Raw genomic sequence first — 24,819 nt, 5'->3', positions numbered from 1 at the left:
AAGCGCGACCCTGATTTAGGGTTAAGTCCTGATGATGTTGATGATTAAAGAGGAGACTTGGATTGTGATTCTGTCTTGCTGCCTGGAGAGCCTTGTTTACTCAAACGTCATCTTCATGCACGTTGCCGTCTGCCAAGAGGTTGATATGCATGTCAGCATCGGAGTCGGGAAGCATTTTGGCAGCCCAATTGATAAGGGTGTGTTTATGAATGGCATCGCTGTTACGAAGAAGCAGGTGTCTTAGATCATGGGCGCTATTCAAGTAAATATTTATTGGAGCCGAGAGTCTTATACTGTTTGTCTTTGAAGCAATGAAGGCATTTGCGTACCAGCGGCTTGCAGCTCCAGGATCCTTGCCAGCAGAAAACTCCCGTAAACCATAGGCCAATGAAACCAACCAACTCAAGATAGAGCCAACACAAAATGTTCTACTGGTTCACATACCTCCATCTCGCTCGACGATGGTGATTGATATCTCCCGAGTGAAATGCTAGTATCATTCCGTAGATTCCACTGGTTGGCCACTTATTCAATAACCTCCCGAATTCCCAACCCTGACTGTCCTTTCCATCCGCATCGAGGCCACTCTTTTTCACTTTATCGTAGACGGCTGGCAAAGTCGTGGCAAAATACCGTTTTCTGAGTCTCTCATACCATGGCCGAACGTACAATTCCCAGAACTGTTCTTCGGTGTAGTAGGTATGTGCGTAGAGCCATTTGCGATCACCAAGTTCCATGAATTTCTTCTCCAGAGCCTTGTTCTTCGCCTTGAACCTTTCTCGATCTGAAGATCCCCAGCCCCAAATGCCAATATTGGACCTCGGTTCCGACATGTTATGTTCTGTCCCAGTATCTGAAGAGCCTTTTACGACGGGGTGGAAAGTAGGCGTTCGACAGCTTTTCCGAGGACAAAGCCAAAGGGGCCATATTCCGAATTCTGAGTCCTCCCAGTCGATAAAGTTTCAGCTGTGTCATACGGCAGCGTTAAATCCTCAACCACAAACCGATCCGAGATACGACCTGCGTGGAGAGCATGGTATAGTGTCCGGGTATGAGAGTAGTTATCCAGAAGCCAACGGAAGAATCTGTTGAATGGAACAACCTCGAAGTACGTGTATCCTGGCGGCCAACCCAAAAAGCAGCTCTGTCGTATCGGAATAGATATTCGCCAAGTGGTATGTATTCTGTGACTGTCGCCGAGGGAGCTAAAGACTCAATTTGTTCTTTGACGTGGAGATAGAATCAAGGGTCTCCCGCGTTACTGAAAGTTCGTACTGGGCGGTCATCTGGTTTGGCGTTGGTCAACTCTCCCGTTATAGCAACAGCATGGTCCTTCAGATAGAGAATACCATCGACATAATCAACATCCACTTTATCGTAACACTGTTTCATTGTAGAGATAGCAGTCGACACACTGTTAACCCTGCGATACGTGGTCTTGACAAATTGCTTCGCTTCGATCAGTCGAACCTGTATTAACGTGGTCAAACCTAAAGTCCCAGTAGCGCCCGCGGCACCATAAAACAGATCTTCGTGTTCTTCGCGCGATGCCCGGATTATATCTCCATTTCCAAGGATCATTTCCACAAAGTCGACCGTTTCGTTGAAGAAGCCATGTCGAAAAGAACTGCTAACCCCAGATGTCCCTGCAAAGCCCCCTTCTGCTGTGATCCCGGGGAATTCCATCACTACCGGGGGTATGGCATCGTGGCTTCGACAAGTCGGTCCATCGGCACGTTAGGCTCGACTAGACAGATTCTTTGTGCGGTGTCCACACATATGACTTGCGATAGCATGCTGATGTCGATAATAGTCGAGTCAGATCCATGGCGAGGACGAGTACTGCTTGAAGGACCATAGAAGAGGCGGTATGGCTGTTGGAGCTTGTAGAAGTCGCGTATTTTGTCAGCAACATCTTGAACAATTTGATTATGGCGCTCCATGGCACAGACGGCTTGCACGAGCTGCGAAAGACTTGAACATTGGACAGGTGCGACTAATATGTACCCTTCCCACACTATCTGTCTCCGTATCTCAGCACTTTGAGACGAGCTTCGAAGGCCCGTAACTTTGGCCAACATCATACTAATTAAACTGAGACAGCAGACGGGAAGGAAAAGGCGGTGACGGTGACTATACGGGATATCAGTGAGCCGATCTATGTGGTCGGCTCGCATAGTGACAACTTGGTAGCACATTCGCTAAACAGAAAGAAAGAAATCTCTCATTGACGAGTATAATATGCATAACCTGCACAACACTCTAAATCTATCGAGTCTAGATTCGGGCTGAGCTTTCGCCCCGAGCACAAGTAACACCATCTATCCATGCTGTTTCACAACTTTACACCAAACGTAGCACAAATCTCCCTTTGATCAAAGTCCGTTAAGTCCAAAATCTTACCAAATGCCAGGAATAAATCGCCAAGGCACACGTCTGCAATACTCAGTCCACGCAGCACCATACTTAACCGAGCAGCTCTTCTCATCACGTATGCACCGATGCACAAGCAACACCGTCATCCACACAGCGTACGTCCACACCACAGCCCTCGTACTGCCCACCAGCGCACAAGAGCAGAAGCTGAGAATCAGATCGCCCAGGTAATTTGCGTGCCGAGACCATCCCCACCAACCGCTGCAGAGGAGTAGGCTTCTGTGCTGCCGACCGTCGGAGGTCCTGAAGGATGCGACTATGCATTCTGCTGGTTTACCCCAGATGGTGCATTTTCCGCCGGTGCGTCGTACGATTTCTTTTTGGTGGTTGACGGAGCGGAAGATGATGTAGCCTGCTACTCCGAGGGCGAAGAAGAATGCTAGGTAAGGTGTTGAAGCTGATGATGGGTAACGGCCCAAATATTGGCCTTGGATGGTGTATGTTGTTGGTAAGAAGCAGAAGCAGCCCCAGCTGAGATAGAAGCCGTAATGGTCGAATTTGACGTCGATTGTGCGCAGATACCATGATTCATTGACGAAGAAATCTACCACGTAAATGGTCTGTAGTGCCGTGACAAGGATTAGCGATGGTTCGACATATCCCTGATTCTGGTACTGATACGCCATGTTGGAAAAGTCGCTACATCGTGTAAGTTTCCGTTCTCGTATCGAATTAGCCAGACTTACATCAGGGTCCACACCATCATCCCTGCCCTGCCATTGCTGAAAAGCTTAAGGTCAAAGTTCTCCCCCAACCTCGGGTTCAACTCAACCCCCATGAAGAAATCGTATAGGAACGACCCTGTTCAACAAAATTAGCGTTTAATTACACCCGAAAAACTCAAAAAAGGGTGTAATCTCACCGCTGAACTTCCTATCTTCAGGATGCGTCGGCATTACGTACGCTTTGACGAGCGCAAGTGCCGAAATAACGAACCCAGCTAAGTTCATAGCTCCAATCAAGCTACTCCAATTGCGGGGAATGAAGCCAGGGTCCAGAATCTCCAACCAGCTGAGAGCTGCGTAAAGGAGGTGCGTGGCGATCCAGGCTGAGAGGCCGTTGATTTTGTAGCTGAGGAGATAGCCCGCTGGTGTCAATTGACCCTGGTGTTGCTCGCCGGGGAGGAGGCAGTACAGAAGGGCCTGGATTCCGACGAAGCAGATCACTGCGGCGATGCCTTTGGTGGTGATGTGAGGACCGTACTGGGCGCAAATGGTCCAGAAGCCGTGTTCTTTTACGGCGTCTGCGAAGAGGGAGAGGGATCCTTCGTATTCGGCCAGCGTGATGAAGATTGATATCGAAGCCATTGGCGCGAGGAACAAAGGCGATGCACCAACGAGCGATCGCAGCCACGACCTCCCGAATGCTGCACGACCCCAGACATCAGCACCATCCAACATCTGAACCTCTGTCATTAGCGCTTTCGTTTCAATGGGCTTCTTCTTCCTCTCTGTCGTGATAGTAGTCGTCGAGCCAGCCCTAGGCAGGCCCTCTGCAATTCTTGCCATGATGCTCGTATACAGCCAAGATAAGTGTGAGATGGTGAAGGAGGAGAAGAAGAAATGTGTAGTACAAAGGGATGAGGATGAGAATCAGGCGGTTTTTAGTGGCTGGGATATCGTCATCGATCAGCGGGTGGATCTGTCTCCCGGTCATGGTTAGAGTATGTGTATTCGTGGCTTAAAGTTATGTTGGTTAGGTTTTGAGTTGTGCAAGCGTACGCGTGTGCTCGGGCGGGCGCGTTGTGAGCTTAATTTGTTTGGTGCCAAGATAAGGCAGATTGAGACATTCATTGTTGGTGGCTGGCTCTACGCTATGTGTTTGCCTTGAAGTACAGAGTACAGGGTAATACAAGCATAAATATTGAGAATTGGCGGTGAATGTAAGACATTTCGGGTGTAGAACAGATTCGACGATCCGTTGAGATTAAGGGCCTGTTTGTGCAGCATCATTCTGATGCTCAAGTGACACCAATCATTTTAGACCGGGTCACGTTCTTGTTTGTGGAACGAGGCTCAATTTTCGTGTTGCGTACGGTAATTTCCTGCTAAACTGTAAATCCTTATTAGCATAGCCAAATCACTGACCGCCTCCTTGACCGTCTGCCGCTCCCGATATGCCAAGGTCCCTGGCTCACTGCCAGATGCCGCGTCGTTGCCCGTGGCGTTGCGCATCACTAGCGCCAGAGTCAAATGGCTTCAGTTCAGTTCACAGCCACAAATCCACCCGAAACTGCCCGACGGGCATACATGCTTCATTTCCAGTAAAGTATCTTGCGGCATTAATCATTAGCATAGAATTCCTATATCGACACGTGTTTCATGTATTGGATAGAAGCCCTCATTGGCTCAATAACAAGACAAATAGCAATGTAACATCATCATCAGACTATCTTAATAGTATATCCTTCTTTGTCATCCTTCTCCAGATAAAACCTCTTCTCTATACCTGGATCACTCCATATCTCGTCCCTCAACTTCGATATTGACGTGAATGGTGTTTTCCAGTCTGCCCAATCCCTGTTCATTTTCTCAGCTGCAATCTCAAACATCCCAATCCTCCTAAAGGTCCCTCTCGCTCCATCAGCGATCAACAATAATCCGCACTGAGACGGCAATCTCTCCTGCCAAGGATGTCTAGTATCAGCTTCCACAATCTTGAGCGCAAAGATTCGACTCTTCTTTGGCACCGCCCTATCCAGCGAGATATCACAAGGATAATCTGCTTTCAAGCCTTTACCAATGAATACAAGCATAGGCGTCAGGTCAATTGGATTCCATAATTCGATGCGATCTCTCATTGCCTTGTGACTCATCCACCAGTTTGAGTGTAAGGGTCCTAGTCCACTGCGTGTAGCAGAGCGAAAGCGTACTTCTGTGAGAGGCCCTTGAAGAACCAGTGCCGTTGGACGCGACATCTCGACGATTTCTGGCTTATCGTCGCGGGTGACGATATCGATGACCTTTGTGACCACCTTGGGCTCGGTCTGTGCTCGGAATAAGAAGTTAAAGTCAACGGGCGTGTAGACAGATGCCCAGGACCAACTCGGCGCGACGCGGATGCTAGGGGGCTTCTCTTCCTCTATGGTGCTCCATAGTAGAGAAAGTGGGAGACTGTCCTGTCTCCAGAGTCCGTTGAGATACTGCTCTCTCGGTACAATACTTGTCAACTGATCAGCCACGCCATCAATAGCAATGAGCTTGTCAGTCTCTTTGGTCAGTTTGCCGACGCTGTACTGAGCCACCACTGAAGCCCATACGTACAGAAACATCTCTTCATCCGTGACTTCTTTCTCTGCGTTCAGCTCTCGAGCGAGAAGTTCCGTGTATACATGCTTAAACCTGCAATCCTATACCGACTGCACGCCAGAGGGAAGCCTATCAGAGATGTCGAATCTCTTGTATCGGTATTGCAGATCCTAAGGGCCTCCTTGAGGATAAAGCTCTGAAGCATATAGCTCACCGCATTCCCAGTAGAGCATATCGTGAGCAAAGTAGACGGTCCCTCGTGACAGAAGTCGTTCTTGGAAAAACACCCATGCACGTTTCAGCAGTGGTGAGTTTCCGACTGCTTTGTCCCAGGGATCTATTGGTACCAGATAGAATTCTCCTTCAAAGTCGTGCGAGGGCCATTTTAAGTCCAATTTGACACCATTGAGGCCTGCGGGGTTGCGTTCGCGAAAGAGTCCTCCCTGTGCATTTGATGACGCTGCTGCTGCAAGCGTGATTGCTGAATATGAGTAGACTTTGGCCGTTGTCACGGAGTGTAGGCCCCAGTCTTCCGCGTCAAGCTGAATGATGCAAAGGGCATCTATCCAGATGTACTCCATGCCGAGACGATTTGTGACAGTGATTGCATCACGAAATGTTGCTGGTAGCTCATTTATCGGCATTCCAGTGGTCGTCATCTTCTCGATATTAGATCTGAGTAGTTTCGTGAATGGTTCCCTTCCCCAGCAGTAGCTCAACGTAGCATATTCTATGCTGGGAGCAATCTCATCGTTTTCGCCCGTTTCTACCACTTTGATCATCCCAGGCACACCATCTGCATCTGGGATGATCTTGACCAGCCGAGCTGGAAGCCAGTCCTTGTTCTCACCAGTGCGGGCATGTAGCTTGTTGCAGGACTTGTGGTTCTCCGAACAATTCTTTATCCATTCAGACAAGCATTCAAAACTAGTCTCACTGGATGTACTTGTTGACGTCTTTTCAATTGGCCTCTGGGATTTCACACGAGGGTCTGTCACCGATTAGTTCAGTCATACTGACAATCGCCATGTAGCGCACCTTCAGTTCCAAAGAGTCGTATATCACGCCTGTCCATGTGGCGAAAATTACTCCTGCTGAGACCGAGCTCTGCTGATAGATGACCTTCATATGTATACTCATTATATTGCCATAGTGCTAGCACCGGGTCGCCATGTGTTCTTCAAGACGTTTTGCTGACTGAATCCACAAAGGATCCATTCCCATGTTTGCCAAGGGCTTGGTCCGCCGCTGCAAACGCGACAACAAAGGAGCAGAATTCGCAATCCTTCACGGACTCGGTTATATCTCCAGATGAGGCTACACCGGTCTTGAAGGCTTTCCACGGCGCCTCGTGGAAGGGAGTGCAGGCGATGGTGGAGTCACGATGCAGAGGTTTTGGATCGGAGGAAAGCGCTTCTCTACATTGTGCACAGAGGTTTGAAGACATCGCGGGCCGTGGAGGCTTTTCGACGCGTCGCATTTTTCGTGGTATGAAATGGACGCGGGGGTGAGAGGTCTTGTCGTCCTGGCGAGACGCTATAGCAGGGGCCAGCATACCAGTGATACACTAACCACGAATGTTACCCTGGTGTGGCACGTGGTGATGTAATACCGCGATGCTGATGCTGCTGCAATAAAAGACTGCAGGGCGGTTCTTACGAAACGAGCAACCTCGATTGGAACGTGGCTCAGCAAGTGAGAAACTGGACTTTAGGTCAACGCTACCAAATTTGTATTAATATTACGTCCTGTTCAGCCTTTCCTGCGACGTCTTTGGCGACGATATAGGTGAATCCGCCGGCATCTCAATCGGCTCCTCATTAATCTGCCTCGCTGCTTTCATCTTTTCCACCACTGTCTGCTCCTTTCCAGTTGGCGCCTCATGGACCAAAACCCCAGGTGCTTCGTATATCGCATTATCAGGAGCTTGATGCGGAGGTATCCCAGTCCCGTCAACTTCAGAAATTCCAGTCGACTTTGCATCGAGCTCTGGCTTTTCAAAACCATCTGGATCTGTTGGGGTAATGCTTGGTGTTTGTCGCTTCTTGCGCCGGTAGAGGAAGAAGCCCGCGAGGAGGAGCACTAGTGCAAAGACGCCGATGCCTGCGCCAATTCCTGCTTTTGCACCGGTTGCAAGACCCGTGGAGGTTTTTGTTTCTTGTGAGGTTTCTGGTGTTGAGGTGCTGGCATTTGAATCTGCTGTTGATGTTCCGTTGTTGGCGTTGATGAAGAATAAGTTACTCTGCAGCATGCTTATATCGCTGCGATTCGACACATCGTAGACGGTCATTATGAATTTCGAGTCGCCAACGTCTAAATCCATCGGTATTGTCCAGGTGTAGTTCATGTACGTGTCTGTGCAGTTGGGGTTCCATAATTTCCAGTCAGAGGAAGGGTAGTCAAACGTCTTGTTGTCTATACTCATTCAGTAGTGTTTTGGTGATGAGATCCAATACGAGACTTACCAAATATCACTATGGGCTTTAGATCGTCCGGGCCTGGGCCATATTTGCCTGTCCACCACCTCAACTCCAACTTCACTTTGGTGCTTCCTTCGCCCCATGTTCCGTTGACGTCGCGCCCAGCTCCCCAGCCTACCATCTGTGTTTGTCCACGCACCCAAGTCTTGCCTTCACCAGGCCAGAGAAATTGATCCTCAATGGTCGCGATATCGCACCAACCATCTTCTGTTTCGTCATCATCGTCTCGTCGTCGTAGCGATAAAGGCATCTTGATGGCGGAGAATTTGAACAAGTTGGGGGGTTTTGCAATGGAATTTGGAGGATGGACATTCGACATCTTTAATGCATTGACTGGTGGGGAGCATTTGGGGCCGACGTTACCATAACAGCTTAATCGAAATAAGGACCTGTCTCGTCTTGAATCCTTCAACAGCCTGGCGAATCGGGCTTTGCGTAGACCTCTCGCCTAGAGTCTTGGCTGCGATCCTTCAGCGGTACCCTTGAAGCATCGCCTGTCAAAGAATGGAGTTTTGGGTCCTTTTGCTGCGCATTGACCACAGGTCCATGGGGCTTAGACAGTTCCAAGTTTTCATTCTCATTTCTAATTCTTATCATATAGTTATATTTAGCCATTAAACCCGACCGACGGACTAGGTCGGGGTTTGAGATCCTTTGTCTCCAGCTTCAACCAGAGATGGCAACATACAGGTAGTACATAATTGCAGTTCTCCCATGCTCAGGCACCGACGGTTCTCATTCATCCTTGCCCCACGGTCGGACCCATGCAAGGGATTCAAAGGGGAGAAACTGTGGACCATTCACCTCGACAGAATAGGCGTATGCTTTTCCGTCAATATGCCCTCTCTTTTCACTCACTGCCTCTCATTCCAAGACACGGCTCAAGTTCGTAGTGAGGTCCGTCCCTCAATAGCGGTGGTCATGCCGTTCAGCTCTTGCTCACCGTTATCAGACGCATCATCCCATCCTTCGCGCTGATCTTTCGGCACCCTGACAAACAAGACATCCAAAGCCAAGCCAAGCACTGCCAGGCCAGCCGCAAAGTACAGAGCTGCCCTATATCCCCTAGCTTCATCACCGTCACTCGTTCCAACCTCTGTCTCAATCGTCCCAGCAAAGCCTTGACCTAAACTGTTTCCATAGAGGTTAAGGGTTCCGATCAGACTGCTCGCTACGCCCTGTTGACGACGGCTGACGCTGTTGCTCGCGATCACTTGTGCCGCGACGTATACCAAGTCGGGGCAGAAACCGTAGAGAATCATCGCTGGGAAGACCTGCGCCCAATATGTTTGCTGTACTGGCATTGTCGCGAGGAGGATATTGCCAACTAGGGTGACAATCACACCGATTGCCATGATCCATTGCGCTGCAACGCGGGGGATTAGCCATGCTGCGAAGAACACGGCGAGCACAGAGCTTAGCCCGAATGGTACCCAATTAATGCCAATTTGGGTGACAGATATGCCGCGGAGGAGATACTGCCAACTCGTCGAGTACCAGAGGCCGATCCCGAAAGCCATGTAGCTCTGTTCTGTATGTTAGTGTATGAACCAGCAAGCAAGACCCGTCAGTGGGGAGTCGTACCAGAAGCACAACAAAGACTAAAGCCGTGAAAGTCGGCGCTTGAAAGACTGAGAGCGGCATGATGGGATCCTTGGCATAACGCTTCTCCCAGAACAGAAAGCCAAGGAACATAACCACAGAGAGAACCAGTAGGGCTATCTCGAAGGGCGCGTTCCATCCAGCTGATGGCGCTTGGCTATGATTGTCAGCAACAGATTAGACTAGTAAGGGCAGTTGTATTTACTTGCATACGACGTTGAAAAGGAGTAGACTTCCGAGTCCGAGAATTATTCCAGGAATATCGATGTGCCCTCCTTTGTCAACTGGGGTTTCTTTCGGCATGAGATACGCTAACCACGCCAGATTGAAAGCCGCAATACCAGCACTAAACAAACGTCAGTCATCATTCAGCAGACCAACAGGACACTTACATGAGAACAAAAAGCCACATCCATGTTACATAATCGATAAAAACGCCCGCGATTAGTGAACCGATCATTCCTCCCAGAGGCGGCGACGCTGCAAAGAAACCTAAAACCACGTTTCGCGATCGACCTGGTGGAACCATGGTGGTTATAATTGACACGGCATTGGGCATGAAGATACCTCCACCGACGCCGGTCAAAGCGCGCATGGCGATGAAAGAGTCGTAAGTTTTGGTGAAGGCATTAATGAGAGAGAAGAGGGTGAAGATGGCACAGCCAAGAAGGGTGAGTTGAGAATGGCCATAGATGGCGCCTAGTCGACCTGTTACTAGGACAAATGCACCTTGAGTGAGTCTATAGATATCAGCATCGTATATAAAAAGATCAAAGATGGGGTAAAGCTTACGGATATGAAGCAACCATCCAATTGGCTTTGCCGGGACCTGATTCACGCCCCAGATCTTTACTAAGAGCGAGACCGCCGACGATGGTGGTACAATTGGACATGAACTTCAGAAAAGGTCAGTAAATGATTCACCGAAATTTAGAAACTTGTAGACATGGTTAAATTACCTGAATCATGTTTGCACAGACCAGTAAAGAGATGATGAGTCGACGTGATGCTGGACTTGTCGTGAATGCAGGGTCAGCTTCAAAGACTCGCCCCGCACTCCGAGTCTCTGGGAGGTCTTCATTATGGCTCCTGTTTTCGAGAGAAATTGCCTCGAAGGGAGCCTGAAGAGCTGTCTGTGTCGTCGCCATCATGGTTCTCACCAGAACTGAAGTGATCAGTCGTGAATAAAGGCAGAGAAGTTTGCGTCGTGGGGTTTTGTAGTGCGAGATGGCTCAGTCATCAGCCGCTTAAATTAATCGGCAAAATAAGTCTGCAGCCAATCTGCGACAGCTTCGCCATATCAGTCAACGTTAAAGCACCTCCGCTCTCTGCGTGACTCATTACTACGTCAGTCCTATATCATTGGGCAATTACTCGGTGTTGGTCAATTATTGATTGTATATTCTTTGCTATTTACCAGACCTACCCCATCAAGGTTTATAGAGTTACCACGGGACTTAAGGAGCAGAAATGCACAGAATAATCGATTAATATTTATTCATAAATGTCAGACGAAAGCTAATACTTTCCGTGAACATCGTCATAGCTAGAATCATAGTCATAACCAGGTCCAATCCTGTTCACCTCAGAACAAGTCAACGTGACACTTGCGCGTCAACGGAATATCCGCAGTAAACACAAGCTTCTTGTTCTCAGCATCATACTCAGCATGCTCCGTACCACGAGGCTTAGACTTGATTCCCAAAACAGTAATAGTCTCAATACCAACACCGGCATCATACTCAAAAGTTCCATCAAAGCTCAACTTGCCCTTGCTGTACTTGAAGTCGATCTCAGAAGCTGTGTCCTGAACAACAGACTCGCCGTCATCAAGATATAAAGAGCCCTCAGCCTTTCCGTCAAGACCAGGGGCGATGACGAGGTTGAAACCCTTCTGGCGGAGAGCCTTGGTTGTGTTGGCGCTCTCAACGCGCTGGGGGTAGATGAGTCCGCCCTTGTAGTGGACCATAATGTCGGTGAGCTCGACTTCGGCAGACTCGTACTGAGCCTTACCGCGGACGGGCTTGCCGGTGGACCACTCGTAGAAAATATCATCAGGGAGGTAGTACTCGAGCTTGGTGCTGTTCTCCTTGGTGACGGGGCTGACAAGGATACCATCGCCGTAGAAGAACTGGAGGTCGATGGAGTAGGTGTTCTTGTCCTTGGGGTAGTTGAAGAACATGGGGTTGAGAGTAGGAGAGCCGGTCTGGTTCTGCTTATAGATGGCAGTGTAGATGTAGTCAACTATTCCTGTTAGCAAAACGTCCATATGTAGGGAGAGACAAACTTACGGAGCTGGTAGCGGATGGAGATACCATTGCGAGCAGCCTCAGTAACCTTTGGCCAGCGGTAGAACTCCTGAGACTGGGAAGTAATATCGGCATGGTTACGGAAGAAAGTGTAGAAACTACCAAGGGTAGCCCATCGAGCACAAAGAGTCTCAGTGACATTACCACCAAAACCGCAAACATCAGCACCGACAACAGGGATCTGGTAGATAGAAGCGAACTGCAGGATCTGAGAGATGGAGAAACGGTACTGATCCCACTGAGACAGGTTATCACCTAGCCAGTGCGAAACATCCTTGCCAGAACCCGCAAAGGTACTTCGAGTAATGACAAGAGCACGCTTATCAGGACGTCGCGAGCGCATAGCGTTGTGAGAGTGCGAAGACATCTGAGCACCATATAAGTTATGTGTATCATACTGAACGTAATCTCCGCTCTGAACGAGATCAGTGTCGGTGGTACTATCAGCCAGTGTAGGTCCAGCGCCGTTCTGGATCATGTAAGGAGGCTGGATGAGCTCGCGGTTAGGAAGACCCTTGCACTCATCGGGGCCGCAGCCAGAACCAGTCTTCTTGCCGTTTTGCCAGCCGTGGCCGGGACGGCCGTACTTGTTCTGACCCCAGACCTTGCGAGTAGCTGCCCAGCGACCAACGCCGCGTTCGCGAGGAGTTGTGCGGACTTCGACGGAGCGCTTGGTGGTCTTGGCGACGGCAGTGACTTCGCGTTTGGTGGAGCGGTCGGAGGGTGGCTGGAGACTCTCGGGGAAACCAGGGATGGGAGCTGGAGGACCGTCTCGAACGGGAGGAGCCTTGGGAGGGTCACCATCAACCTTGGCGAAGTTCTCGGGAGTGGTGTTGTTGCCGGGATAAGGACGGTTAAAGAAGTTGGCGGGCTCGTTCATGTCGATCCAGAGAGCATCGATATTAGGACCATGCTCGCCGTCGAAGAAGTTCTGGAAAAGTTCGTTCCAGTACTGCTGAGAGTTGGGGTTGAACCAATCGGGGAAGACACTGGGTCCAGCCCAAACAACACCTCTGTAGTCTGAACCATTAGGCTCCTTCATGAAGGTATCGTACTTAAGACCGCTGGTGAGAGCTGGGTTAGGCTCCATGTCGTACACAGCTGGATCGACCATGACGATGTAGTGCTGATCACGAGCGTGGATCGTGTCAACGAGATCCTTGTACTTATCAGCAGGGAATCGCTCAGGGTCGATGGTAAAGATGCGACGACGGTCCATATAATCGATATCAGTCCACATAGTCTCGAGCGGGATTCTAGCAGCTGAGTAGTTGGCCACGACACCGGCGACTTCGTAGACATCTCGGTATCCATATCTGCACTGATGGAAACCAAGACCCCAGTAGGGCGTCATGAGAGGCAGGGTGGTGATCTCAGCATACTGCTTGGCGACATCGCGGGGTGTAGGACCAGCGATGAAGTAGAAGTCGAGAACACCGCCAATGATGTTGTACTCTAGGAATTGCTTGCCGTCCTTCTTGTCGATGAAGACATCCATGCCGTTGGAGTTGAGGAGGAAGACACCGTGGGTGCCGCCCTTGCGGTGGTCAAAGTAAATGGGGTGAGCTCCATACAGGTTCTGTCCGTTGGGACAACTGGGCCATGTTAGCAAGCGAGCCAAAATGATGGGAAAGATTTTAATGACTTACCCATAAGCATCGCGAGTGTAGATTGTGCGTGTGTAGTTGGTGGCATTTAGCATGAAAGGATCACTATGCTCACCAAGACCATAAAGATAGGGTCTCTCAGGAAGTTTCGTCTTGAGGTACAAGTACTGACTCTCAAAAACAAGCTTGCTGCCCGAAGTGTCAAAAAGCACTTCCCCGGAATCCTTCCTCGTCACAGTGAACGAAAAAGGATCCGCCTTAAAGTCAAACTTGAGTTTCGAGTTCTTGGGCGAAGCCCACTGTCCATAGCCAGGACGCGGGAAGATATCATCAGGGACTTGGTAAACCGTGTTATTCGTATCCAAGATCTTGACGTGCAGACGATCCTCAGTCTGATACTCAACCTCAAGCTTCAGCTCGGGGAGATCAACACCAAAGACGTCGCAGGCCTGTCCCGCAAGAGACAAATCAGCGTAGAAGCCAGATTTGGTCTGTCGGTGGTTGGTAGCTTTGTAGCCGGGACATTTGGAGAGATCCTTCTCGAAGAGGTCTCTGCGGGGTTTGTCAAGGTCCTCAACGCCAGCCTTGCTCTGCGCAAAGGCAGTGCCAAAGGCGACGGCCGAAGTGAGCAGCGTCTTGAAGAACATGATTGAGATGAGAAGAGCTGGTTGCTGAGTGAGAAGAGGCATCAAGCCATGTTGCTGTGGTATATATACTGATTCGTTCTTGGCGCTGTGAGTCTCAATCGTCTCGTCATGATGCATATGGCCTTGCAGGGGAGCGGAGACTCCGCCGCTCAGGAACAGAGCGAGGGAGACTCCGTAGAGGAAACCCGCTATAACGGTCATCATTGCCGTAAAAACCCTTGGAGAAAGAATTCAAGCTTGAGCTAGGTTATGGCCGAGAAAAGAGCCGGGACCAGGTTTTCGTTGCGTGATGCTGTGCAGGGATACTTTGATCTTCGAGGGGAGGAGGATCCATTTTGCGGGGTTGGTTTTTCCCCAGCTTTTCTTTTTTACAGAAGGTCAGTGGTGACAAAGTTATGATGGTAAAATTATTCGGCTGGGTGAGTTAACGGTTGAGCATGGGATTGGTCGAACGTCGGGCCGAACGTTATGCATAATTGAAGAAGTTCGTGAGTGCGGATGAGACATTGACGAATGAATTGGAGTGGAAGACGGAGCGTGGTTACTTTGAGTAATGATCGTGGGTTGGTTTGATGAGCTTCAGAAGTGAGTGTGCTGCGACGAGAAGTGAGATGTGCTGTTATTCAATGATGATCCGACACTAACGCGAGTAGGCATGTGTCAGGGTGATTTCTGTTAGCGTCATATCCTTGTCATCCGAGGGTACATGAAGCCATTGCATCACCACTCCTCTTGTTCCCATTCATTGGGCCGACTTCGGTCTCTGACTCGGTGGCACTCGAATTAGCTGCTGGAGACCATGTTCTTTTAGTGCTAAACCCCAGGACCAAGCCATGATTCCCATGGGGAAGTTGAATAGCGCATGGGGAAATTCCCGACAATCCTTGCTGACCTGAAATCACCACCTACACTCCCCTTCAGTCTCGCAGTGAGATATTGTTGGGTGATTTTGTCACTGCACGCTGCCAAGTCGTATCCATCTCGGTCAATTATGTCAATCATGACAAACCCTGCAGTTCATCTGATGATCGGAATAGCACGACTGTGGATAGCTTCACGGGGGAACTTTTGCCATTGTTCCTGTCGCTAGCAAAATTGAGTAATAATGGGATGACTACAGCTTGTGAGAAGCGATTGGAAGCCTCGGCTACGGAATCGCCGGATAGAGGCGGGCTAGAGGTGCAGGGTAAGGAATACATTTTTGCATGTCGGACTTGTTCTCTTGTTGGATCATTTACATTGGTATAAGCTTATTCTTATTCTTTATATGGATTAATTCGATGGCAATTATCGTTTTACGATGTTGGTTTAGCCTCAGTGGAAAGCTGTCTTGATGGTGGTTGAGCTCGACCTTACATCAAACTTACTCTCTTTGTGCGATGGCCCGGCGAGTGACATCGTATGCAAAACAGCAACAGAACTTTTGATCCTGAAACATTCGGGATCTATCTTGTGAAGCCATGGACTAGAAATTATTTGATACGTTTGCCCAATATTCTCTGTACTAAGGTTATGAACTGAATTGTATGTTCTCCAGCCATGTGCTCATTACTTGCAAGAGCTTCGCCTCCTGCTCCAGACTACGAGTGTCGGAGTAAATAAATTCCGAGATTGTTCATTTATGAGTTGGACACCGCTCACAGATTGTGTTTCCAGGCATCAGCGTTTTGGAGTTGAAGATATGCTATCAACCTCGTGATGTCGCAGGCAGCAATGAAACCCAACAATCCATCGAGTCGCATTGACCCACTCTGCTTACGCTCACCGATTGTCAAACCTCAGCCATTTCAATGAAATGCCAAAAACAACAAAAGAAATGGCACAAGTGACCCAAAATACCATCACAAAGTTTGAGATAGCCGGGAACTCGGGCAGTTCGTATCCTTTGATCATCTTTTTCCACGGCTCAGGCGACTCCTGTGAGTCTTGGGCGGCGTTAGCAGAACTCCTTCGTCCTGCGTACCAGCTCTTGCTCTGGGATAGGCAAGATCCATATGTCAGAACCGACATAGCTATCTCAGAACTGTTGGAGTTTCTCGATAGTAGCGATACGCCCAAGCAATATGTGCTAATCGCGCATTCATACGGCGGCACCTTCGCCCGGCTCTTCCTCGAAGCGAGACCGCAACAAGTAGCGGGAATAGTCCTCGCTGAAACGGGCGCAGAGCCAACGATAGACGCCCAACTCGAACAAAGACAATACGATAAGAAGATCTTGGGGAACAAACCACTCGTCGTCATTCGAGGCAACACTCTGAAATGGAAACAGCTACAGTATGATCAAGCCATCGCTGCTGAGCAGAACCTCGCCAGCCCAACCCTGCTCATGCAGAAGAAGCTCTTGGACGCGACGGACAAGGAAGATGAGAGGTTGAAAAAGGCACAGCTGCAGCTTTCGAGGAATAATCGATATGTGCACATCCCGGATGTCAGTCATGATGTGATTATTGAGAAGCCGGAAGCTGTGAGGGAGGCTGTGTGTTGGGTCATGGAGCATTTGCAGACTGGTGAGGAAGAGTTGCGGGAGGATGAGATACCAGTGCATGTCGCAGAAGAGGGCGAGACTGTTGTTAAGAAGAGCTTTGGGGATAGGTTGAGAGGAGCGAAGAAGTTGTCTTTGAGGGGAAGTCTGTTCAAGCTGTTCAAGAAGTCTGATAAGTGAGACATGATATGATGTTATTGCTGGCCAATAATTAGAAATTGGATGGAAGTGCAGCTAGATACAGAATGTGTAGGAATGAATTGATGAAAGAAGACTCAAGCCGCAGAATGTACAAAGAGGATATATCAGAGTAGATAGTGTTTTCCACTTTACGGAGAATGAAACCAAATGCTTCTTCAAGAGAGTGAAAGAAACAACGCAAATCAGTAAACCAAAGAATAGGGCAATGACCGGGAGCTAGTAAAACTGTAAAAAATAGGTAAGGAAACATCCAGCACCATCTCAGGCCTTGATAAACCGGAACCCAGTGGCGTCGCTCTCAACCGCACCATCGTTGATCAGTGACCCATCACCGCCAACTCTCACATACTTCCCATTACTAGCTGCTTTGATAGAATAAACGCCCTGGTTCTGGCCAATCTTTTGACGGATAATGAACCGCTCCCAGGTATCAGCAATCGCGCGGGCTGCCGAGAGCGAATAGGCGCCGGACTGATCCGCGGTCACGTATTGCTTGTTGCTAATGAGCTGCAGGGTCCCAGCATTGGGAACATAGGCACTGGAGAAGACGCTCGCTTCATTAGATGAATTGCTTGATGTAGAGAGCTGACCGCCGTTGGCTGCGCATACGATGTATTTGCCTGACGTGGCTTGGATCTTGTAGTCTCCGTAGGGGTTCTGAGGGAGGGCACCACAGATAGGCTGGCCGCTGGGATTGGGGCGCGTACTGATGAAGTATAGTTCGTTCGTATATGTGTTTCCAGAGCCTGTGATCAAAGACGTGTCAGTCGATCGCGTTATAGTCACCAAGTGTCTTCTGAACTTACCCCAGTCGCTCAGGTTGGCGCTCCAAGCAGCAGCTTCTTGCGGCTTGGCGTTGGAGTAGGCAGCGTAGATGACAGATTTCCTGTTTCGTTAGCAATCCAAGAGAAGAAGCTCAGCAACGTCATAGTACGTACCATGAATCAGCATATGAGGCGTTCGTCAATTCCGGCATCGTGTAGGCGAAGACGTTGCTAACCCACTCGGCATCGTACATGACCTGCCATTCCATGTAAGCCATCACCGTCAGACTCGGCCAAATTTATTCTTACCTCGTTTGCAGGTGTGACAGGCAGAATCTGAATCGCAGCAATCTGCACCTTCTCAGCGCCCCAGAACAGCCAAGCCCCCGTTTGCCAGTCCATCACATTGCCGACCGTGATCAGATCCCTGAACTTAGCCTCGGGATACGGGTTCATGGGATCATCTTTACCAGCGCTCGGGTACAGGTGCCAGTATTTCTTGGCGGCCTGCTGTTCTATAGCGAGTAGGAGTCGAGCAAAGTTGGCGTGTTCCTGACCAAGCGCTACCGTGGCCCAGAGCATGGCGCCGTAGTAACCGTTGACGGCCTCACCGACGGATTCTTGATCACGGCTACCAGCCCCGTTGGCAATGCCGGATGCCCATGAGTGACCGGCGAACCAATCTAGACAGCGTGTGATGGGGAAGAAGGGATCGTCCGATGAGGGGTTGATAATGTCTCTGTTGGACAATGGTCAGCGCCAGTCTTGACAGGATCATAGGTAGGAACAAGTCAACTTACCGGGCAAAAAAGGACACATATTCTCTGTGCGCGTTTAGCCAGTTTGGATCGTACTTGGCGATCACTGCAGCAATATGAAGGAAGTAACCGTAGTGAAAGTGATGATCGTTGAAGTGACCATTGCCAAAATCCACCCAGATATTTGTGGCGCCTTCTTTGTTAATAACACCGCCCCAAGTCGTCTCATAAGCAGGGAGAGCCTTATTGGTGGCGCTAAACCAGTTGTCGAAAGAGGCTTTGAGGTATTTGATAACTGGGTCAATGAGATCCTTGCTTCCAACATGGTCACTGCACATAAGTGAGTCTAAATTCAACATAGACGCGATCGCCGAGGTACGTACGCTATTAGTGCTAGACGGGACTTAGCAGCGAGTGTTCCGCCCCAGTAGTAGAACTCGTTTGGCGCTGGAGCCTTGGAGGGATCAAGTTGGTCGACTTCGTACTTGAGACCGTTTACAACTGATTCCTTACAGGAGGGGTCCACGTCACGCGGGGCGTTCCAAGTTATCGAGGTCAACTTGTATGTCAATCTCCAAATGTTTCCAAGCGTTGGGTACATCCACCCCTAGAATAATCAGCCGTCATGGAACGTTACATAGGCGTTGGGGCTACTTACCTTCAAGGTCAAATAGCTCAGAGTAGATGGTCCGGGAGAGTTAGGGTTTTGTAGTACTTCGCGGTGATGCGGCCAGGTGAGCATTAGCAAATCGCCGGTACCCTTTGTCTTCCACTTGAATGTCACTGTGCCTGAATCGCCACTAATAGAATAGTCTTGAGACAGGGAGATAGGGTAGACCTTTGAATGGGCATCCAGGAGTTTCTGATGGTTGGGATCCCTGAGCAACACCATTCGCAAGATACCGGAGAACTTCCCATCTGCAGAAAGGGTTCCTTGGTTATTGTTCTCGGCTTCGGCGGTAAGCTTGATGGATCTGTCCGAATATATTAGGTACGTAGTGCCCTTTGTGTCGATGACGGTAAACTTGGTGCCTCGATGGCTCACTAAAGGTTTGATTGTCTCAGTCAGCAAACGTTCATAATGTTACTTTTGCATTTGAATCACGCACCGGTATTCCCGCCGCTCAGTGCTATACTGTTGAGCGACTTGATGCCCCCGTTTAGCGTTGTCAACCTTGGAGTTGCAGACTTGTATTGGAAGGTCATGTATGGCGACCCTGGTACAAGATATGCCTTCATAGATGAATTGCCCTCGAAGTACTGAATTGTAACAGTCTGAGTGTCAAAAGCCCTTGCTTTGTGACCATCGAATTCACCGCTATGTTCACTGAACGAAGCCCGCCAGTCTAGCTGAGTCGGCACCTTGACGGAAGTCCCGTCAAATTGGCGATCTTGGCCAATGCCAAAACCAATGCCGAATCCATCTAGGGATGATTCGTATGGAAATGGACCCGCTGCTGTACCCTTCCCAGGAGGCGCAGCATATGGAGCCCACCATCCGTTGGTTGGATACTTGCTTGGGGTCAGCATACCAGTGTTTGTCGCGAAGCATAGATGGATTAACTCACAGGCCCTTTAAGATCTTTGAAGAAAGAACTTAGAGGGGGAGCATCGGTTTGGACAGTTCCTCCTGTCAAACTGTTGGGGTTACTAGTGCCGATAGGGCCAAGTGAAGCACGATTAGCCAGCTTGACAGTCCTAGCCAGTGACTGGGATACTAGCAGCAAAAGAGGTAGTAAATATTTCATCTGGTTGTGAATTATATGATGCGAGACAATGCTTTGTTGAGATTCTTTGTTCTACTTCTTCATTCTCCTTACACAAGCACTTTATATAACTGTTTGCTAGACACATTCTTCTGCCTCTCCACAGTGGGTTACAGAAGTCTTGATTCCAGGGTGAGACATCTTCACTCAGTCCATATGATCCGTTATCGGCCCTAATGCGAGGTGATAGCATTCCTGAACAGAACTGGGTAGTGGATATACCCTGACTTGAAGACATGACCATGCCAAATGAGACAGCCGGATGTAACCTTGGTCCTCTCTTGACAGGGCCACGAGTAATTGAGTTGATATACACAATTGGAAGGAATGAGAATCTTAACCGAATACAACTTCATTATCGTTGGCTATCTAGTAGCTGTGAATGCTCGGAGAAAGTTGCCGGAGAATGACGTTTAAAGTTTGATTTAAGGGACATCACCACTCGACCTAAGGACGGGTGCATATTTAGTCTCATTCGGTATAACCACAACACTATGAGCTCGCAAACGCTGATACAGTCGGGCCGCTGGCGCGCAAAACACAGCAGTAGTTCGCTCCATTCGGTCTTTTCCTAAGTTTCATCTAATAAGAACCTGGGGATGCAGCCTGGCTCGTGTGAGGTCCCCGCAAACACGAGCCAACCAAGGAGGTCGGAGCGTATATCGCGGGGAATGACTGCCTTATTGTAACTGCCAGATCATAGATCATATGTAACTACCAGTAGTTTAAACAGATTGGAGAAACGGAAGGCTCAGGGATCTATTCAGGTGGACGAAAGTGGCAGGCCTCCTATTCTCCGCCAAGGATGAGCACTCACTCCCAATCAATCTGTTCCGTTATCTTATAACCTAAGAGAAGAGTTGGTCTGTCTCCACGTCTCTGCATTCCAGAGATCTCGAAATTACATCCCAATTATTCATGATTGAAACCATTGCGATTAGTAGATATTCCTCTCTACCTTCGCTTTTTTCACCCATCCAAGACATTTCAGCTTTGAGAACAGTTTTACAGCTCAAGTCGCAGTTCGCGTACAGCCATCAAGAAAGGTATTCAACAGAAATAGACCAGAGTCGGCCTTACTATGACACGCCCAGTGATGGTGAGGAAAAGGTTGTCATGGCATGGGTATCAAGATGAGTGATGTTTTAGTGTAGATTACTTACTACCCTACGTGGTCAGGTAAGCAGACTATAAAAAATACCTTCATATCTTGCATGGTCATTAAAAGGCAGACTACCGAGATGAACCCGCCAAGTCCCGGTTACACAGCGCTCGAACAGCTTTACCAACACGAGGAAAGGAGGTGAAAAGCTCATTTGCATTGAAGGAACAGGCCAAAAGGGTGTGATCACAAACACCTAGTTATTTCTGGAATTCAGGCCTTCGGAGAAGCACCAATGAAGCAATTAGATACATCGACGGACGTGATCATCCTCATAAACCCTTCGGGAATACTGCAACGTCACTAATATTGTTCGATGCGTTATTTGCTGAGAAGTTATAATATTCCAGACATTTGTAACGCTAGAATGTTTCTACAGTTGCACACAATGGCTCACTTAATTAAATTCTGGGCACTTTTGTCACTCTGTGAGTCAAGTCTCAAAGATGACCTAATGTGGGCGCCTTCCGATGCGGTTGACTGATAGAATCAGAAGATCGTGTTGCTGCGCTGTTTGGTGACGCTGAGCTGGAGAAGTTGAAGGAAGCTCAAGAGCAAGGTTGAGATACAAAAGAAATTAAAGAAACTACCTCCAAGAAACGTAGCACAAAGTGTCGGAGCTTGCAGCATCGGCGCGGGCTGACAATCGGCGTTGCGGATGACTTTTGTTACAGAAATCCGATGACGCGTGGCTCGGGCTTACGCTCAACCATTGCAAGGCATCCTTCCACTCCACACCATCCATGTAAGACCCTACAAACAAGCTTAAATGGTAATACAATGACTTTAACGGATGACTTCTCATTGGGTAATATGATTAACATCCCGACGATCGACATTACGAGGCTGTGTTATGCTGGATCTGCAGCCACTTTCGCTATGGTGATGATGATGAATGCTCCATTGCCGGAAGCCAAGGGCCGCTTTGGCTGTGAATCTTCATGCTGGATGATCAAGATGACCAATTAACATACATTTTAAGAGTATAAATACCCGGGAATCCTGAGGCTTGAAGACTTCTGCAAGCCAGAAGACCATAACCTTGATAATACAGCACTATGAAACTTATATCTTTGAGCATTCTTGCTGGTCTGGCAACTGCGCTTCCAACCCATCACCCAGATCAGTATGAGTATATCATCATCGGATCAGGGCCCGGAGGAGGGACGTTAGCGTATGTATTTGCTCTCTGATCAAGCCTTGCTGACACTTCTTCCAGCGCGAATCTTGCACGAGCCGGCCACTCAGTCTTCTTGATAGAGGCTGGTGGCGACCAAGGCAACACACCTTTGCAGCGAATTCCCGCCATGCAAGTGCGCCAATATACTATCAGCGATGAAATTTCTCACAATCTCCAGGGCGGATCAAGTCGCTGAGCATCCAAGCATGTCGTGGTCCTTCTACGTGAACCACTACCAAAACGAGACTCAAGCACGAAGAGATTCCAAATATGCATACAGGCTATCCAACGGCACTTTGTGGTCTGGCCTTAATCCTCCTGAGGGTGCCGAGCCGTAAGGTGCTCCCTTGCCTTTTGACTGGACATACTTTCTAACTTGATAGACTCGGCATATTGTATCCTCGAGGCGCGACCCTTGGTGGTTCTGCTCAACTGAATGCTATGAACTTTGCTCTTCCACCTGATAACGATTGGGATGCTATAGCTGAGCTAACTGGCGACGATTCTTGGAGGTCCGACAAGATGAGAGAGCTGTTCGTCGATATTGAGAACTGCACTTATGCTCCAGAGGGGAGTCCCGGCCACGGCTTCGGCGGATTTGTTCAGGTACGTAGTCGGGCTCAAGAACTACGACTTGCTGACAAGCTCCACAGAGCAATCGTAATAACATCTCTTATATTACTGATCGCCCTGGCGTCGTGAAATCTCTGAAGCGCGCTATTGAGCAAACCGAGGGCACTCAAGTCCATGATGCCGCTGAAGTTGGCAGGCTCATGCAACGAGACATCAACAGACTGGACAAGGATCGATACTCGCCCGGCGTCTACCAGATTCCCCTCCATGTTGACAGCCTTCGACAGCGCAATGGCGCATGGCGTTATCTACACGAGACAATGATGTCTAGAACAGCAAATGGCTCTGCTCGGTATCCTTTGACTGTCAGCACTCATTCTCTGGCTACCCGCGTTCTCTTTAAAGATGGTCGGAATGGTAAGCCTCAGGCGTATGCAGTCGAGTATCTTAAGGGTGAAGGGCTGTACTCTGCTGATAAACGCTACGATGAGTCCGAATCTGGTCTTTTACGCAACGTCACCGCATCAAGAGAGGTCATCGTCGCGGGTGGTGCTTTCAATACGCCCCAGATCCTGACGCTGAGTGGTATTGGTCCTCGGGAGGAGCTCGAGAGTCTTGAAATTCCTGTCATCGTGGATCTTCCCGCAGTGGTAAGTCTTTTGCCCGAGAGCTTCAGATTACAACTGACAAGGACAGGGCAAATATCTACAAGACAACTACGAAGGTGGCGTAACCGTTGAAGCCTCTGTACCATGGGAGAACAATCCCTTTGCGAACTGTCCCTTCACACTCCAAGCCAACGATACATGTTATCAAGAATGGAACCAGTCTCATACTGGTGCTTACGGCGAAGGCGCAGCTCCAATTTCACTTCTCTACAGGTCCAGCGTCAGCGAAACAAATGACACAGACTTATACCTCTTTGGAGCAGCTGGTACAGTATTTCGCGGATATTTCCCAGGGTACTCTACTTGGCAAGCTCCCCCAACTTCATGGTTCTGGTCCATCGTCAAAATGCAGCCAGGCAACCAAGCCGGGACTATCATTCTCCGCTCAAAGGATCCTCGGCAAGCACCAGAGATCAACTTCAACTACTTCGCTGAGAAGGGAGACCGTGATCTTCAGGCTATACAGGAAGGTGTCGAGCATACCATGCGTATCTTCAACGCCACTGGTGAACCTTATGCCCCATTCAAAGTTGTTGAGCCTCGACCTGGCGTGAGTATCCGCCAGGGTATCATGGATGATGCGTTTAGTCACCATGCCACTTCGTCTTGTCGCATGGGACCTGCAGGGGATAGGGACTACTGCGTTGACTCGGAGTTCAAGGTCAATGGCGTCGATGGGCTTCGTGTTGTGGATGCATCGATCTTCCCACGTACTCCGGGAGGATTCCCTGCTGCGCCGACGTTTATGATCAGTCAGAAGGCCTTTGGAGTGATCCTTAGGAGTATCAGGGGATAGCATGAGGACGAGTGAGTGAGCAGTGAGTGTCTGGATCAGATAAATATATACACGTGGAGACACATGTATCTTTGAAAGGAGCTAGTGTGAGGTGAGCCTCTATCGTGTACTATATATTTATGAAGCCCGTAGTCATGCTC

The 24,819-nt window shown here is 49.2% G+C and overlaps 12 protein-coding genes across 16 annotated transcripts; 2 read left to right on the top strand and 10 right to left on the bottom strand.

Annotated features, from left to right (window-relative positions):
- Positions 1-100: 100 nt before the first annotated feature.
- FVEG_17578 (hypothetical protein) lies at positions 101-833 on the bottom strand (the record flags this gene model as incomplete). The annotated part of the gene is made up of 2 exons (XM_018906821.1): positions 101-254; positions 445-833. 2 exons carry the CDS (start codon positions 831-833, stop codon positions 101-103), a joined length of 543 nt encoding a protein of 180 aa, XP_018761899.1.
- A 409-nt stretch (positions 834-1,242) lies between these two features.
- On the bottom strand, positions 1,243-1,686 carry FVEG_17577 (hypothetical protein; the record flags this gene model as incomplete). Its single annotated transcript, XM_018906820.1, has 1 exon — positions 1,243-1,686. One exon carries the CDS (start codon positions 1,684-1,686, stop codon positions 1,243-1,245), a length of 444 nt encoding a protein of 147 aa, XP_018761898.1.
- Positions 1,687-1,688: 2 nt separating this feature from the next.
- On the bottom strand, positions 1,689-1,943 carry FVEG_17576 (hypothetical protein; the record flags this gene model as incomplete). Its single annotated transcript, XM_018906819.1, has 1 exon — positions 1,689-1,943. The coding sequence occupies one exon, from the start codon at positions 1,941-1,943 to the stop codon at positions 1,689-1,691; it is 255 nt and encodes an 84-aa protein (XP_018761897.1).
- A 195-nt stretch (positions 1,944-2,138) lies between these two features.
- On the bottom strand, positions 2,139-4,063 carry FVEG_13662 (hypothetical protein). Its single transcript, XM_018903026.1, has 3 exons — positions 3,299-4,063; positions 3,123-3,237; positions 2,139-3,075 (listed from the first exon to the last, which is right to left on the bottom strand). Exons 1-3 carry the CDS (start codon positions 3,942-3,944, stop codon positions 2,400-2,402), a joined length of 1,437 nt encoding a protein of 478 aa, XP_018761896.1. The 5' UTR covers positions 3,945-4,063; the 3' UTR covers positions 2,139-2,399.
- Positions 4,064-4,819: 756 nt separating this feature from the next.
- Positions 4,820-5,707, bottom strand: FVEG_17575 (hypothetical protein; the record flags this gene model as incomplete). Its single annotated transcript, XM_018906818.1, has 1 exon — positions 4,820-5,707. The coding sequence occupies one exon, from the start codon at positions 5,705-5,707 to the stop codon at positions 4,820-4,822; it is 888 nt and encodes a 295-aa protein (XP_018761895.1).
- Positions 5,708-5,854: 147 nt separating this feature from the next.
- Positions 5,855-6,759, bottom strand: FVEG_13661 (hypothetical protein; the record flags this gene model as incomplete). The annotated part of the gene is made up of 2 exons (XM_018903025.1): positions 5,855-6,675; positions 6,723-6,759. The coding sequence occupies 2 exons, from the start codon at positions 6,757-6,759 to the stop codon at positions 5,855-5,857; spliced, it is 858 nt and encodes a 285-aa protein (XP_018761894.1).
- Positions 6,760-7,425: 666 nt separating this feature from the next.
- On the bottom strand, positions 7,426-8,483 carry FVEG_17574 (hypothetical protein; the record flags this gene model as incomplete). The annotated part of the gene is made up of 2 exons (XM_018906817.1): positions 7,426-8,099; positions 8,150-8,483. 2 exons carry the CDS (start codon positions 8,481-8,483, stop codon positions 7,426-7,428), a joined length of 1,008 nt encoding a protein of 335 aa, XP_018761893.1.
- A 511-nt stretch (positions 8,484-8,994) lies between these two features.
- FVEG_13660 (hypothetical protein) lies at positions 8,995-10,914 on the bottom strand (the record flags this gene model as incomplete). The annotated part of the gene is made up of 6 exons (XM_018903024.1): positions 8,995-9,690; positions 9,749-9,923; positions 9,972-10,112; positions 10,159-10,506; positions 10,559-10,662; positions 10,726-10,914. 6 exons carry the CDS (start codon positions 10,912-10,914, stop codon positions 9,046-9,048), a joined length of 1,602 nt encoding a protein of 533 aa, XP_018761892.1. The 3' UTR covers positions 8,995-9,045.
- A 437-nt stretch (positions 10,915-11,351) lies between these two features.
- On the bottom strand, positions 11,352-14,530 carry FVEG_13659 (alpha-glucosidase; the record flags this gene model as incomplete). The annotated part of the gene is made up of 3 exons (XM_018903023.1): positions 11,352-12,010; positions 12,058-13,670; positions 13,725-14,530. The coding sequence occupies 3 exons, from the start codon at positions 14,528-14,530 to the stop codon at positions 11,352-11,354; spliced, it is 3,078 nt and encodes a 1,025-aa protein (XP_018761891.1).
- Positions 14,531-15,786: 1,256 nt separating this feature from the next.
- FVEG_13657 (hypothetical protein) lies at positions 15,787-20,323 on the bottom strand. 5 transcript variants are annotated; one of them, XM_018903019.1, is made up of 10 exons: positions 20,103-20,321; positions 19,644-20,046; positions 19,193-19,578; positions 18,918-19,141; positions 18,577-18,864; positions 18,086-18,515; positions 17,951-18,033; positions 17,819-17,898; positions 17,622-17,758; positions 15,787-17,550 (listed from the first exon to the last, which is right to left on the bottom strand). In XM_018903019.1, the coding sequence occupies exons 1-10, from the start codon at positions 20,280-20,282 to the stop codon at positions 17,512-17,514; spliced, it is 2,250 nt and encodes a 749-aa protein (XP_018761887.1). In that variant the 5' UTR covers positions 20,283-20,321; the 3' UTR covers positions 15,787-17,511. The 5 variants fall into 5 exon arrangements, with proteins under 5 accessions (XP_018761887.1, XP_018761889.1, XP_018761885.1 ...); XM_018903020.1 differs by having other exon boundaries at positions 16,852-17,550; positions 17,720-17,758; XM_018903021.1 differs by having other exon boundaries at positions 19,644-20,323.
- On the top strand, positions 16,146-16,991 carry FVEG_13658 (hypothetical protein; the record flags this gene model as incomplete). The annotated part of the gene is made up of 1 exon (XM_018903022.1): positions 16,146-16,991. One exon carries the CDS (start codon positions 16,146-16,148, stop codon positions 16,989-16,991), a length of 846 nt encoding a protein of 281 aa, XP_018761890.1.
- A 2,197-nt stretch (positions 20,324-22,520) lies between the features above and the next one.
- On the top strand, positions 22,521-24,679 carry FVEG_13656 (hypothetical protein; the record flags this gene model as incomplete). The annotated part of the gene is made up of 6 exons (XM_018903016.1): positions 22,521-22,636; positions 22,682-22,775; positions 22,840-22,976; positions 23,026-23,248; positions 23,296-23,865; positions 23,912-24,679. 6 exons carry the CDS (start codon positions 22,521-22,523, stop codon positions 24,677-24,679), a joined length of 1,908 nt encoding a protein of 635 aa, XP_018761884.1.
- Positions 24,680-24,819: the final 140 nt, after the last annotated feature.

Source organism: Fusarium verticillioides, chromosome 10, assembly GCF_000149555.1.
Source record: "Fusarium verticillioides 7600 chromosome 10, whole genome shotgun sequence".
NCBI lineage: Eukaryota > Fungi > Ascomycota > Sordariomycetes > Hypocreales > Nectriaceae > Fusarium > Fusarium verticillioides.
The sequence above is the reverse complement of the archived record's forward strand: the minus strand, read 5'-3'. Positions and strand labels throughout refer to the sequence as shown.

What these genes read in the sequence shown, in the direction of transcription:
- FVEG_13662 (XM_018903026.1), bottom strand. Translation starts at nt 3,944, where the DNA reads ATGGCAAGAATTGCAGAGGGCCTGCCTAGGGCTGGCTCGACGACTACT. An exon ending in TGAAGATAGGAAGTTCAGCG is followed by an intron (nt 3,238 to 3,298) that starts GTGAGATTACAC and finishes TTTGTTGAACAG; the next exon opens with GGTCGTTCCTATACGATTTC. An exon ending in ATGATGGTGTGGACCCTGAT is followed by an intron (nt 3,076 to 3,122) that starts GTAAGTCTGGCT and finishes TACACGATGTAG; the next exon opens with CGACTTTTCCAACATGGCGT.
- FVEG_13657 (XM_018903017.1), bottom strand. Translation starts at nt 20,282, where the DNA reads ATGAAATATTTACTACCTCTTTTGCTGCTAGTATCCCAGTCACTGGCT. An exon ending in TCCCGTCTAGCACTAATAGC is followed by an intron (nt 18,865 to 18,917) that starts GTACGTACCTCG and finishes ACTTATGTGCAG; the next exon opens with TGACCATGTTGGAAGCAAGG. An exon ending in GCCTCATATGCTGATTCATG is followed by an intron (nt 17,899 to 17,950) that starts GTACGTACTATG and finishes CTAACGAAACAG; the next exon opens with GAAATCTGTCATCTACGCTG.